The 13652-nt window shown below is 44.9% G+C and overlaps 1 protein-coding gene across 1 annotated transcript in view; it reads right to left on the reverse strand.

Moving 5' to 3' along the window:
* LOC136656084 (cytosolic beta-glucosidase-like) overlaps nucleotides 1–12634 on the reverse strand; it is a 60469-nt gene extending 47835 nt beyond the window's left edge. Inside the window, exon 1 of the mRNA XM_066632925.1 lies at nucleotides 12505–12634. Within this exon, the coding sequence (XP_066489022.1) occupies nucleotides 12505–12634 (130 nt within the window). The remainder of the gene's footprint in view (nucleotides 1–12504) is intronic.
* Between the last annotated feature and the right edge of the window lie 1018 nt (nucleotides 12635–13652).

The following is a 13652-nucleotide window of genomic DNA, read 5'->3' on the forward strand; positions in this document are numbered from 1 at the left end:
AAGAAAGAGCTGCAGCCCTTACTGCACATAAGGAGAAACAAGATAGGGGCAGGAAGTGTGGGCTGGAGGTGGAGCTGTTGTCTTGCCTGAAAAAGCTAAGCAGCATCAGCTTAGGTCTTACCTTGGATGGGAGATTGGAAGCCACTGGTAGAGATGACGGAGTGTAGACTGGCAAGAAAAGGATAACATCCTGAGATGTTATCACACCTGAGGTCTGTTTGGAAGCTCCAAAAGAGGCCAATGTTTCAACACTTGCTGCCAGTATACCTAGGTCACCCTTCCAACATCTGTTACCCTTCTACTTCTACAGGATCCATATGCAACAAATGGAATGAGGAGGAAATATTGCAGCTACTTTATTCTCCTTTAAATTAACAAAGCAAAGTCAGTATTGATATATTAAAGCCTGTTTCAAGTTTCCAGAGTGATTCAGATATGAATTCTTACTACAATCCTGCAAGCTAGGCCAATATTATTATCCCCATGTTGCAGTTAAGAAAGAGAGTGGTTTGCTTAGGATCAGCCACTGACCACAGCTGTATAGTTCTTAGCTTATTACAGATATATAGATAAGACCTTTATTGGCATACATAACAAACACAAACACAACAACAAAGAGAACAAAAGTAGTGAGTACAAGCCTATGATATATGATACATAACTGAATAAATCAGGTATATTTGTCCCATATAAAACATAGTAGCCTAACGTAAAATATACTGGATAGCCTCTCTTGGGTCTACTTGCCACCATCAGCTACAGATAGACTGCCACCCTCTCGGTGATAGGACTGAACACATCATTCAGCTGTTATGGCTTATCACCACCATCAAGAATTCTGAAACTTTTTTCAACTCTGAGGGTGAGCTTATTTATTTATTTATTTGAGGAATTTATACACCCCCTTTCCACCCTCAAGGCAGTTTACAAAATAATAATAAATAATATGCATCGATAAAATGATGCATAAAACAACACTAAAACGTTAAGGTAAAAACAATTAAAACCATAAAGACAATTAAAATAATAAGACATAATAGGCTTAATTGTCATAAAGAGTACCAGCCCCCAATGTCAGCATTTAAAGACTTACATGCCTTGGACATGTCAATTTTTCAAATGCACCTCATTTTTATAACTGTCATGGCATCTGCTAAAGAATCCTGGGACTTATAGTATGCAGAGGGTACTGACAATTCTGTTACAAATCAGTTGCCCCCTTCAAAGAACTACATTTCCCAAGATGTCCTGTTCCCTACAGTTCACAAGGATTACCCAAAGACTGTGGCTTAAATACACTCTTACAGCATTTTTATCAGTGGGGCTTAAAGTCACCTTTGAGCTGTTCTCCTTCTAATTGCAGGAGTGTTTAATTTCAGTTTAATGCAGCAGAGAAAACAGGAGGCCTTTGTAATGCAAATGAGCATTTTGGATGATGCAAATTTTTACATTCACATTACAAAGCAATTGACCTAGAACCACTCTAAGCTTTGGGTGTGAAAATTCTGTGTGAAAATGCCCTTGCTATGCTACTCTAGCAATCTTCTGCAAAGCCAGAAAAAAAAGGAATATAAAGGACACTGCATTTCAGAGAAGTAGATGCTGCGAATACAAAAACTGTCCAGAATATCCTTTTTAGCACTGGCTCCCTTGGGATGCTCAAAATTATGGCAGGATCTTCTAACAGTAGCTAATTGGATTTAACAGCAAGCCCCCTCCAGGGAAGTATAAATCTTGAAACAGTTTGGGCTACGCTGGTGGTAGTGCCAGACTCCATGATCAAAGTGCTTGTGTAAACGCAGCTATCATTTGGTTTGATACAAGACTGCATCTAACAAGGAGGAATCCCATAAAGTATGTCAGCGTGCTTGCAAGGATTGCGTATAGGCAGTTTTGCTTGGGTCAATTCTATTCACATTTAGTTTGAGAGCCTGTAAGTGCTTGCATGGGAGGGAGGAGAGCAGTGGGGGCAGGGGGAAGGTAGCAACGCAATGCCCAGCATCGTGCTGCTGTGGCGGGGCGCAGGGGTGCGCTTCCACTCACCCCTGCTTGCAGTGGCCTCCTGGGAGTCAGAGCGCCAGCCTTAGCAAGGCTCTCCATGGAGCGCAGACCCCTGCAGAATGTGATTGTGACCATTTCCGGTCTTGCGATCAAGATCCCCTGGATTGTGTCTCTGCCTTTCCCCCTCCCCACCCCTTTAGGGGACAGAACCCAGGGCCCTCAGGCTGGGGCATTGTGATGCCCCAGTGTGAAAACCACTGCCCTAGCCTCTCCCTTCCCTTCCATTGCTTTCTTTTGTAATTTCACTCACTGTGCAAAATTATAGGTGTGCCCCGATATCCACAGCACAGGGTTTCTGTTCTGGACCCGCTCTCCCACCCGCCTGTGGAAACTGTTAGACATAAGCGCTGTTCCTCTCACCCCAGAGCAATTGACAATAACTGTCCACTGATCTTGTCCACCGTATGTTTTTTAAAGGACTTTGCACTTGCTTTCCACAGCCCAGTTCTTTTCCTGTTCCTAATTCCTGGATCCTAACATTTCTAAGAGCTGGTAGCCAAGTACGGCTGATGCTCAAAGTCTCCTTCTCGCTGCTCATGTTGTTGTGATGTTTTTGTATCTCTACTGCTTCCCTGTAAATTTGAGTGCGGTATTGGGTGGTCATAGACAATACTTGTGAATGTTGGAAATCCATTCTATGGCCTGTCTTTGCCACTTATTCAGCCACTACTGACTTGGACACAGGAGCTGAAGAGAGTGACACAACATTCCATGGGAAGGCCTATTCTATGATGCAGCAGTTACCATCTGACAATCATCAGTAACAGTTTAACTATCTTTATCTGAACTAGAGAAACGGCCATGCTTTGCTAAGCTCTCTCCGAAGTTAACACTCTCAAACCAAGAGTTATCAGTGAACTCGGTTCCATTTTATGTTGTCAAAGCTGTTAGAACGGGTGTCAAACATAAGGCCCGGGGGCCAGATGCGGCCTGCGGAAGCTTTTTATCTGGCCCTCAAGTTCTCAGCTGCTGAGCAATGTTACTGCTGAAAGGGCAGCCCACATGAAAATTGGGCTCTCCCATATCTTGAAAGGTGATCAAGATTGGCATATTTTCTCTTCTGTCATTTGTAGCTAATGAGTTCCTAAGTGAGAAAAAGTGCTTATTTTTTGTTATGATCTGTTTAATGACATCACTTTCAGCTCTCAGCAAGCATCATGAATGCTATTCAGCCCTTAAATGAGTTTGACAACACTGTGTTAGAACCTCTGGTCCTAAACCAGATGGCATATAAATAAGTTTTTAAGCACCAAAAGTAAAATATTTCTTTGATCTTTTACCTTGGTCTCAGTCTTTATTCCTTATGCTCATCATTCAGGGCTCAGACCTATCCAACTTTCCAGCACCAATGCAGCTGCAATACAACCCTGAGGTAAGGGCAGTGGTGTAGCTGGAGCGGGGGCGGAGCACTCAGCCTGGCAGGGAGGTGGGCGAACGGCCCCTCCCTTCAGAGCCATTCCTGGCAGGGGGTGGCGGCTCCGTTTTGCCCCCCTGCCGGGAATGGCTCTGAAGGGAGGGGCCGCTCGCCCACCTCCCTGCCAAGCTGAGTGCTCCGCCCCCACTCCAGCTACGCCACCGGGTAAGGGAACAAATGTCCTCTTACCTTGAGGAGGCCTCCATGACAGCCCCACCACCACAGGATGTGACACCTGCCCCGTTGGCATGGCTGAATCAGTGCTGGAAAGTTGGATAGGATTGGGTCCTTAGTCTTAACAACAAGCTGCCTGGTGAGAGCAAGGCATTTTGATTACAAGAGAAACTTTACTTCTCTCTGTATTGTTGTGCTCTGCTTACCAACCACTCCAACAGATACTGCAAAACTGCCGATACCACAGTTACCCTTTAAGGGAGGAAAAGTGCAGGAACATAGCTAACACAGCTCAACAAAGCAGCAGCATTTATAGGGCTGCAGGCTGTCTTCTCTTCCTGGTCGTGCCGAGGCTCCTTCTTTTACTCAATGTCATCCTAGAATACATCACGGTGTATTCTCTTCCTGGTTGTGATGCATTCTGAGGTGACATTGAGTGAAGGATAAACCTTGGTGCAACTAGGAAGAGGTTGCAGGAGCTGCCTGCAGCCCTGAAAAAGCAGTGGTTTTGCTGCGCTACAGTAGGAAAAGCTATTTGTGACTTTGGTCTTCACTTTCCCTACCTTTTTAAAGGGCGTCCCCAGTAGCCTCTGGAGCAGCGGATAATTGAAACTGCAGACACGAGATCTACCTGTAGATTATAAATTTCTTGTGGCAGGGACCTGTTTGTTTTTGAAATGTTATTTTGCAAAGGTCCATACAGTCAGCTGACGCTATACATGTCTGTATAGGAACGGACTGTATCAAAAAGTCCATTCCTATCATTCCATCACATTCTAGTGTAACACCCTCCCCCCAAAATGCCACTATAGAATACAAACTATCCCACTCCAATTACTGAGGTCACCAGGGGCAGTGCATTTGTTTATTTTCTCTTATTTAAGTGAATGGCTGCTTTTCATTCTTATGGGAAAAAATAATGAGTTGCAGTACTGAGTTGACAGTAAACCCCCATCTCTGTTCCTGCCACTACATGGCCTGGTCCCCACAAAAGGCATCCCAGATATAGTGCATCTCTGTGTTCAGAGTTGCAATTGGAATCCTGGCCCATGTGCCACATGGGGCCAGGACTGCAAAATGCTGCCCAGAAAACCCAGAAAAGTTTTCAACAGAGAACTGGAAGCAATGTTTTAATGCCGCCCCCCCCCCCCGGAGATCTCAGAAGGCTTTCGGGGGGCTGGAGGACACTGTGCGAGGCCTCCCTGGCCCTCAGAAGGGCTCTGGAGGGAGAGAGGGTGACACAGGGGGCGTTGCTGCCCCCACAGGCATGGTGCCCCAGGGGCATTTGCCCCCTGATTCCCCCAGGAACATCAGTGCAGTGATACACTCCCTGGCTACAGCCTTCCTGGCTGTATGTGCCCTCCATGTATGTGTGGAGATGCATGTGTAGTTTAAATTAAGCTCGAATACATTTATACTCTGCTAATCTCTAGCACGGCATATTGTACTTTGATCACCAAAATGAAAATGGGCGAAACTCCTCCAGTCTTTATTACAAGTAACATTTTTCAGAGTTTCCAGTCTCAAAAATTAAAGGGACATTATGGTTTAGAACTGTCTATAAATTAAATATCAGCCAGTCTGCAAGATTAATATCTATGTAATAGTTATACACCAGCCCTCAATAAAAAGAGTTTTAATAATCAATTAGTATAATAGAAATTAAAGATGGAAAAGACCTATTAGGAGGTCATCCAGTCCATCCCTCGCCGATGCCAAATTGCTCCCTGAAGTATTTTCAGTACTTTAATACACATCTGTCTTATTAAATCTAAGTTTAATGCAAGGTTAAGCATATTGCAGACACTTAAAGCATTTCGGGAATATGTAATACGCCTTCCACAACTGGCCTGCTCATAGGCTTTCAGTCACGTCTCATGTTCTTTACAGAATTTTATCATAGCTTGAGTGCACCAATATATCTACGCAGGGTTATTCGGCAAATTGAACTTTAATGTGGGACAACCTTCAAAGTAGGTCAATTATTAGATCAAAGTGCTCTGAGTGTCTCTCAAGGTCCACATTTTCCCGTGGTTCGGTGACTCAAGGCAATCGTATTTTCGTCAGACTCCTTAGAGCACTGAAAGTTTTCTAACACATCAACTTTGACATCAATTAAAAATTCAATTTCTTCCCGTGGAAAGATTTAACTCTTCAAACTTTTGCTATTCTGTGAAACAACTAACTCTTTTTTTCCCCCTCTAAAAATTGTAATAAGATGGTTTTGGGTAACCTGAATGATATTAACAAGAGCAGGCCCAGATTCTGAAGTGCTGTAATCACTTGTATTCTGTTAACAATGTACAAGGTTAGAAGAACATTTGTCAAAATCCATGAAATCTGTCAAAATCATCAAGGAGTTTTGTAATGGTGCAGATAAGCTATTCTAACGTCACAGAAAGGCATGGCAGGTGAAAGAGTCTTTGGCATTGGTTCCAGTGCCTAGAGCAGTGATTTTCAACCTTTTTCATCTCATGGCACACTGACAAGGCACTAAAACTGTCAAGGCACACCATCAGGTTTTTGATCATTGCCAAGGCACACCATGCTGACAGTGGGGGCCTCACATCCCTATTGGTCCTACTAATAAATGACCTTCCGTCAAATTCCTGTAGCACACCTGTGGACCGCTCGCGGCACACCAGTGTCCCACGGCACAGTGGTTGAAAATGGCTGGCCTAGAGAGAGGCATGTTGGGTAGAAGAGCTTTGGAAAGCAGCAGGCATGGGTCTGAGAAGGCAACAGGCCAAGGGATGCAGAGAAGAGCTAAGAAAAAATTGCCTAGGCTTGGTAAAAGGAGTCGTGCAGAGGAATGAGAGATACAGGAGAGAATGACAGGAGTGGAGAGTGTGTGAGAGAGAAAAAAAAAAACTGAAGAGAGAATGGACCAGAGGAGAGCTGCATGTGGCCATAAGCTACAGGGATGAAGAATCACACTTTGAACAAAAACATCAGAAATACCTTGGCCATAGGCTTCTAGTTGTGTTATAATAGTCCAGAATGGCTATTTGTCAGGTCTGTAGTTGCATGTGAAGTTCTGTTCCTTAGCATGCACACCAATCAATGTTAAGAGCATAAGTTCAAGCCAAGGGCCCATCTAGTCCAGCTCCTTATACAGCAAGCCCTCTATATCCACAGGGAATCTTGTTCTCAGACCACCACCACCCCCCATGGATACTGATATCTGTGGATAATGGAATCCACGGGGAGGGCCTCAAGGATGTCCTGGACCTGACCAGAAGTCACTTCTGGTCAGATCTGGGAGGTTCTTGAGGCCCTCCAGATGCGGGGTCGGCATCCACATTGAATCAAATCCATGGGTGCCAAACCTGCGAATAAGGAGGCCCCACCAGCTGCCTCTGGGAACACTAAAGACAAGATAATACCTGTATCCCATAGCCACTCCCCTGCAACTGGCATTCAGCGAGAGGCTGCCTCCAAAACCTGGAGGCGGCACACAGTTATATGAAATATGAAGGCCAAATGCCTCTGACCATACCACTGAGGGTGCAATCCTTTCCCTTTATGTCAGTGCTTTCCAGCACTGGCATAGCGGTGCCAATGGGACATGTGCTGCATCCTGCAGTTGGGTGTCACTCACGGAGGCCTCCTCAAAGCAAGGGAATGTTTGTTCCCTCACCTCAGAGCTGCACTGCCCTTGCTGGAAAGCACTGACATAAGGGGTTAGGATTGTACCCTGAGTATCCATCTTTCCCCTCTCCTCTATTCCTATCATAGCTTTCTCTGGTTTCCTCAGTGACCACCATTTTGTCAGCTTTATCTTCCATGCCCCCTTATGATGCTACGCATGGGTCACGGGGGTGGGGGGGGGTGGGGGTGGGGAGGCTGCCACATAAACACAAACTTAGAAGCACATGCATGATGAAGAAACAGAATGGCAACTAGGAATGGGCTTGTGACAGTGGCAACAACAACCCAGGGCACCCTAACAGAAAAGAAGTGGGGCTGGTCTGCTTAACATTATTATTATTAACATTTATTAACAGTATTTATATACCGCTTTTCAACTAAGTTCACAAAGCGGTTTACAGAATTCCTAGGGAATCCTAATGTTACAAAGGGGCTGATCCACTGATGAGGTAGATTGATGGGGGAGGGGGGGCTGGATTGGTGGCAGGTGTACCTTGCTACTTTCTGGAAATCCACCGTCTATGCTAGCTGTCCATCCCACTACCTTGGCTGCCTGTTTGCCTGCCTACAGCATATCCCAGTAACGTTTTTCTGCTAAATTCTCTTACTCTTCTGATCCCCAAACACACCCTTTTTAAAATCACACAGTAAGATACAGAAAAGCAACAGCAATATCCGTGACCACAGAAAAAAAAATAGAAGATGCTCCTGTGTGTCAATGTGCACCACAGAGAAGGCAGCAATTCAGCTGCAGGGGCGGCTGGGCTAGGGCTGGCCCTGGTTGAAAGAGACTTTTTCTAACTCTGAAGCTCACACATATACTGGCATCGTCGTCACCATCCGTCTGTCCCGTATCTGCAATCACAAATTCTTCTCCATTACACAAATGATTTATTGTTGTTTGATTGCAGCCCTCCTGTTGCTGTATCCTCTGTGTCTCTGTGCTGCTGCAAACGCTAACAGGAAGTGAGTTGGAGGGCTGAAAACAATGCAGTGCTAAGCCACCGAGCAGAGAGAGCACAGAGGCAGCGAGATAGTGACAGGACAGCTGCAAATCAGACAAAGGATGTCATTTGCACAAAGGAGGGTATTTGTGAACCACTTCTTGTAGGATTTGCTACTATCCGTGGTTTCCAATATCCGTGGTAGCAGCAGGAACCTATCCCCCCCCCCATAGATATGAGGGGAAGTCTGTACACATACCTTAATAAATATTGCATGAATTTCAGTCAAGTGTACGAACTGTCTCTGCAGGAAGTGACACAGAAGTTCCACTTGCAATATGTGATCTGGTGAATGTTCACTCACACACGGACATCTCCACTTAATGTTGCACTTAGCAAGTGACAATCCTGCTGGGGTGAACCAGCCCTGTGATTTTAACCTGTCTGCAACATTAGGGTCACGGAAACATAGGCTCCCTCAATGCAAGAAATGTGGTCGAAAGATCTGGAGAGCCTTAGACCATGCAACAGTTCTCTGAGATTGATATTATTCAGACATTGATCTTAAAGGCTGTTTGACATGCAGTGGGGAGGCCTAAAATAGCTAATGCTTTGACACCTCTTGACATGTCTTCAAGTCCATCTGCATTTTCAGCAAAAAGGAGACAATCAAATTACTTTCAAAAACTACTGAAGTTACTTTCCTATTACACAGCATTCCAAAGGCCCTATAAGCCACAACAATAATAATATTTAGTTAACATTTTTGTCTGTTTTGATTTTTGTGTCAAACTTCACATTTCCACAGAGGAATGGGGGGGGACGAGTAAACACATTCATCACTTACATCACTGGCGTTCTGCATGGGGCTGCCTCTGGAGACAGTCTGGAAACTGCAACTAGTGCAGAATGGAGTTGCCCGTGTGATTACTGGGTCTGCCAGTTTGACTCGGTTGGGCCACTGTTTCAGCGACTTCACTGGCTGCCAGTTCATTTCCGAGCCGAATTCAAAGTGCTAATTTTGACTTTTAAAGTTCTATTCGGTTTTGGACCAGAGTATTTGAGGGACCACCTCTTCCCATATAATTGTATCTGTATTCTTGGGTCACCTGAGGGGGGCCGTTGTGACTGTGCCACTCCCAGCAGAGATGAGGGGGATGGTGGCCTGAATTAGGGCCTTTTTAGTGGTGGCTCCTCGCTTGTGGGATTCCCTCCCTCTGGGATTAAGAACGGCTTCCGCTCTAGATACATTTCAGTGGGGCCTTAAGACTTTTTTATTCAAGGAAGCATTTAATTGCTGGCAGGCACTTTTTAATGAATGCAGTATTAACGTGGTTCATTGGAGTCTGATCTGTCTTATTATTTTAATTGTTTTATGTTTTAATGTGTTAGTGTAGTTTTAATCTTTTATCTTGTATTGTTTTTATTGTTTTAAGCCACCTTGGGTGCCCCAATTGTGTGGTGGAAAGGTAGGGTAAAAATTCTTTAAATCAGGGGTCCCTAAACCTTTCGGCCAAAGGGCCGCATCAAATATCTGGTACAGTGTCGAGGGCAGGAAAAAAAAAATTAAATACAATTTAAATAAATGAATTAGTGATGGAACTTAGATGAATGAATAAATGAATGGGCTCAAATGCTCAGGACTTCTCCAAGCACCAACACAACCCAAGAAATAAAGCACACACTTAAATGAACCCCCATTCCCCCACCCCACAAGCACAACTCTGGTTGTGTTTGGTCAACTGGGCCAGAGGCTCTCAAGGTATCAGGCTGGCCGCGGGCCGGAATGAGGCTGGCCATGGGCTGCATCTGGCCCCTGGGCCAGGGTTTGGAGACCCCCTGCTTTAAATGAATGAATGAATGAATGAATGTATGGACAGGGCTCACCAAATCAGTGCCTTCACAAAAACTTAGCTGATCCTAAGGTGATTGAAGATTGGCTGCCACTTGCATTAAACATGCACTATAATTATTACCATTTATTAGCTGCTTTTCTACTTCTCCACACAGTGTCCGGTTTTAAGCATAGCATAAAACCAAATGAAAAAAAATAAAATCACATTCATGCAATTGCAGAAAACCAAACAAATCAGCATCTGTTTGCTTAAAGAGATTTATCACACCATGATGAAATTTATCAGCGGAATGGCCTTCAGTAAGACAAACCACCTTTGAGCGTTTGGATGAAAATTCCCATTGCTGCGCCCAAGTCATAAGACTCTTGCAGCTGCCCTTTTTTCTTACATAGTACAATTAGGATGGACCTTCAACTCTGTTCAGATAACAAATAACGTGTACCTTGCTAAACTAGCGAAAATACGCTGTGAACAAAGCAGCAGTCTATGTGAGACTTTCAGAGGTGCAAGGCAAACTGTGTGACTGGACAGCAGCCTTCCTTTGTCACAGCCCTCCAAAGAGAATCCTAAATCATTTGATGAATTTTCCCGTAATAAAGAGAAGCACAAAGAATTTGGACTGTGCTGCCTCCCTATGTACAATATGACCCTGTCCACTGGAGAGAAATTTCTAGCAAACAATTCAGTTACTCTGATAACCAATTGCTTTTTTCAATGACTTTGCCAGAAGTGCAAGGTAAGGAGATTAGAGCCCAATCCTGAGCTTGTTGAGCCAGCTGTGTGCCAGTGCTGGGTGTCGCAAATGTACCATAAGGCATGCCCATGACACTTAGAGTAGAGTCAGAGCTGGTGCCAACCCAGCATCAGTTCGTCCTGAGCCCAGCACCAGCTGTCCGCCCACCACACACCACCTGGAGAAAGGGAAAAGCTCCAGGTGGTGGAGAGGTTAGTTGGGGTGGGGGGAGGCATTCTGGGATGAGGGGAGGGTGGAGCGGGGGGAAGGAAGTGGGGCAGGAGGGGGTGGGATTGAGTGTATGCCTTTGTTTTGCTTCCACCACCCAGAATAGCTTCAAAGGGGAAGGTGAGGGGTTGCTTGTATGGTGCAGTGAGTCTCCCTGTAAAACTTAGCGCTTTGCACCCCCTCTGCCTATGCTACTGAACTGTAGTCTAAAGCACCAGCCATGGCTGAGAGCCACAAACAGAAGTTCACCCACCCCATATCAAACACACACAAACACACACCTGGGAATCAGGTTTAGACAATACTTCCCAACAGCAACCCAATTGTATGAAAAACTTGTACATGCATACATGCCCCCCACTCTGCCCAAGCAAGTTGTTCCATTCCTGCAGAGTCATGTACATGTACTTGTGTATGTGTCACACATGCATGCATGGGGAGCTGAACATGAACACAGCAAGCTGCTTTATACCTTGTCAGATCATTGATCCAGCTAGCTCAGTATAGTGATTGGCAGTGGCTCTACAAGATTTCAGACAGGGGTCTTCCCAAGCCCACTAGAAGATGCCAGGTGTTAAGCCTGAGTCCTTCTGCATGCAAAATATGCTTTTCCACAGAGCTATGGGCCAGGTGCACCACTGAGTGTATATTTTAAAAGTATTCGCAGTACAGACAGCTCAGGTTCCCTGAAAAGCATACTCAAAATACCTTATGTGAGCAACTAAAAATGTAATGAGTAAAGCAACCCTTAGAAGGGTATGACCCTTAAAAGGGGATGACCAAATCAAACATAGTGCCCTCTTTATCACAAAACATTGTGATTGAAATTTACACAAATCCATTCCCATTATCCCCTCCCAGCAAGGGCTTCCAGGTAGGTTTATTGTGTTCTGCTACTGGTGAAAGGCAAAAACAAAGGGGAAAGTCTCTTATAGAAGAACACAAGATTTGATAGCTTCTTGAAGCAATAAGAAGAACTCCAACCTCTTTCTTTCCATTCACAATGGGTCAAGAGTCTCAATTCATTTCAGCACCCTGTTTTATCCTCTTCCCACAAACTCCAATTTCCAGTGGCGTAGCTAGAGGGGGTGCAAAGCACTAAATTTTGTGGGGAGCCTCCCCTCCCCCCCTTTCAGAGCCATTCTGGGTGGTGGGAACAAAATGGAGGCAAATTCGTTTTGCTTCCACTGTCTGGAATGGCTCCAAAGGGGAGTGGAAGGGGCTGTTTGCATGCCATAGTGAGACTCCCTGCAAAACTTAGTGCTTTGCATCCCTTCTAGCTATGCCCCTGTTTTGCTCCAATCACCTAGAATGGCTCCAAAGGGGAGGGCTGTTTGCACACTGCCGTGAGGCTCCCTACAAGACTTAGTGCTTTGCACCCCCTCTAGCTATGCCACTGCAATTCCAATTATTTTTTTTTTAAAAAAAACAACCCTCAGATACCTTCAATCTGGTATGCCGCTGTTGCTGCACCCCATGCAAATTGTTCTGGAAAAGAAACATCTTCTGGATTCCAGTCACCATCAACAGGAGAGGAGAGCCCTCTGGAATCAACCAAGGGAGCAGAAGCCATGTTACAAAGAGTATCTGCCTTTCTACTAGCTGGTCAGAACTTCCTAAGAAGAACTTCAGCTCTTCTTGCTCCAACCAGATTTTGTATCTGTGAGAAAGGAAACAAGAAATACAACTTGAGCTTTGGACCTCAGGAAAAATCTTGCTGGCCTGATTTTTATGGTACCAATTTATTGGTACCAATTTTTATGGTACAAAAATCATTTGTACCCTGGGGTTCAGAGGGCAGTGTTTAACCTCCAGTTCTATGAAAGGAGGATGAAAACTGTGATCCTGCAAACTACTCGTACAAGGACCCTGCCTTCAAGGAAGTTCATAAGAATTACCTCTTGCAAAAAAAGGTATAGGTTCCTTAAAGCTGCCTAACACCTTTTATTTGAAGAGAATGTTTTATTTTTTTTTAAAATTCTGTACCACTTTTCCTATGTTTGATGCAGTGTACTGCTGTTAGCTTTTTTTTTTTTAATCTCCCCAATACAAGGAGTTCCATAAAGTACAAGGGGATGTCTCTTATTTCAAGCTCACCCCAACTTCACGAGAAGGCAACACCAGCCAACAGCCCTGGAAAATCCCACAAGGAATACACAACACATCAGCACAGAGGTCCATGGAATGGGCAATCCATAAAAAAGAACCAGGGGGTCCCACCTTTTCATCTGGCAAGTTACAAACACAACAATCACAGTGTCAGTGAAGCAAAATGAAACATAGGGTGGCGTTTCTCAAACTGTGGGTCGAGACCCACTAGGTGGTTCGCGAAGCACCTAGCTCAGCTGCCATTGAAAATACGGAGTACAGAGCAGCTGGGCAGGGCAGGGCAGGTGGGAGAGAGGCAGGGTGCTTTGTCCTGCATAGGTGGGAAGATGGGGCACTGGAAAGAGGGGGGCTGTGCAGTTGGAAAAGATCCAACTCTCTGTTCTGCTTTACTTCCGAGTTGTAACGTTTTAATTTTGAGCTATGCAAAATAAAAGCATGAGCACGCTATGTAATGGGACCTTTGGCTGATCGCAGTTTAGGTT

This window comes from Tiliqua scincoides, chromosome 6 (assembly GCF_035046505.1).
Source record: "Tiliqua scincoides isolate rTilSci1 chromosome 6, rTilSci1.hap2, whole genome shotgun sequence".
In the NCBI taxonomy this organism is placed as follows: domain Eukaryota; kingdom Metazoa; phylum Chordata; class Lepidosauria; order Squamata; family Scincidae; genus Tiliqua; species Tiliqua scincoides.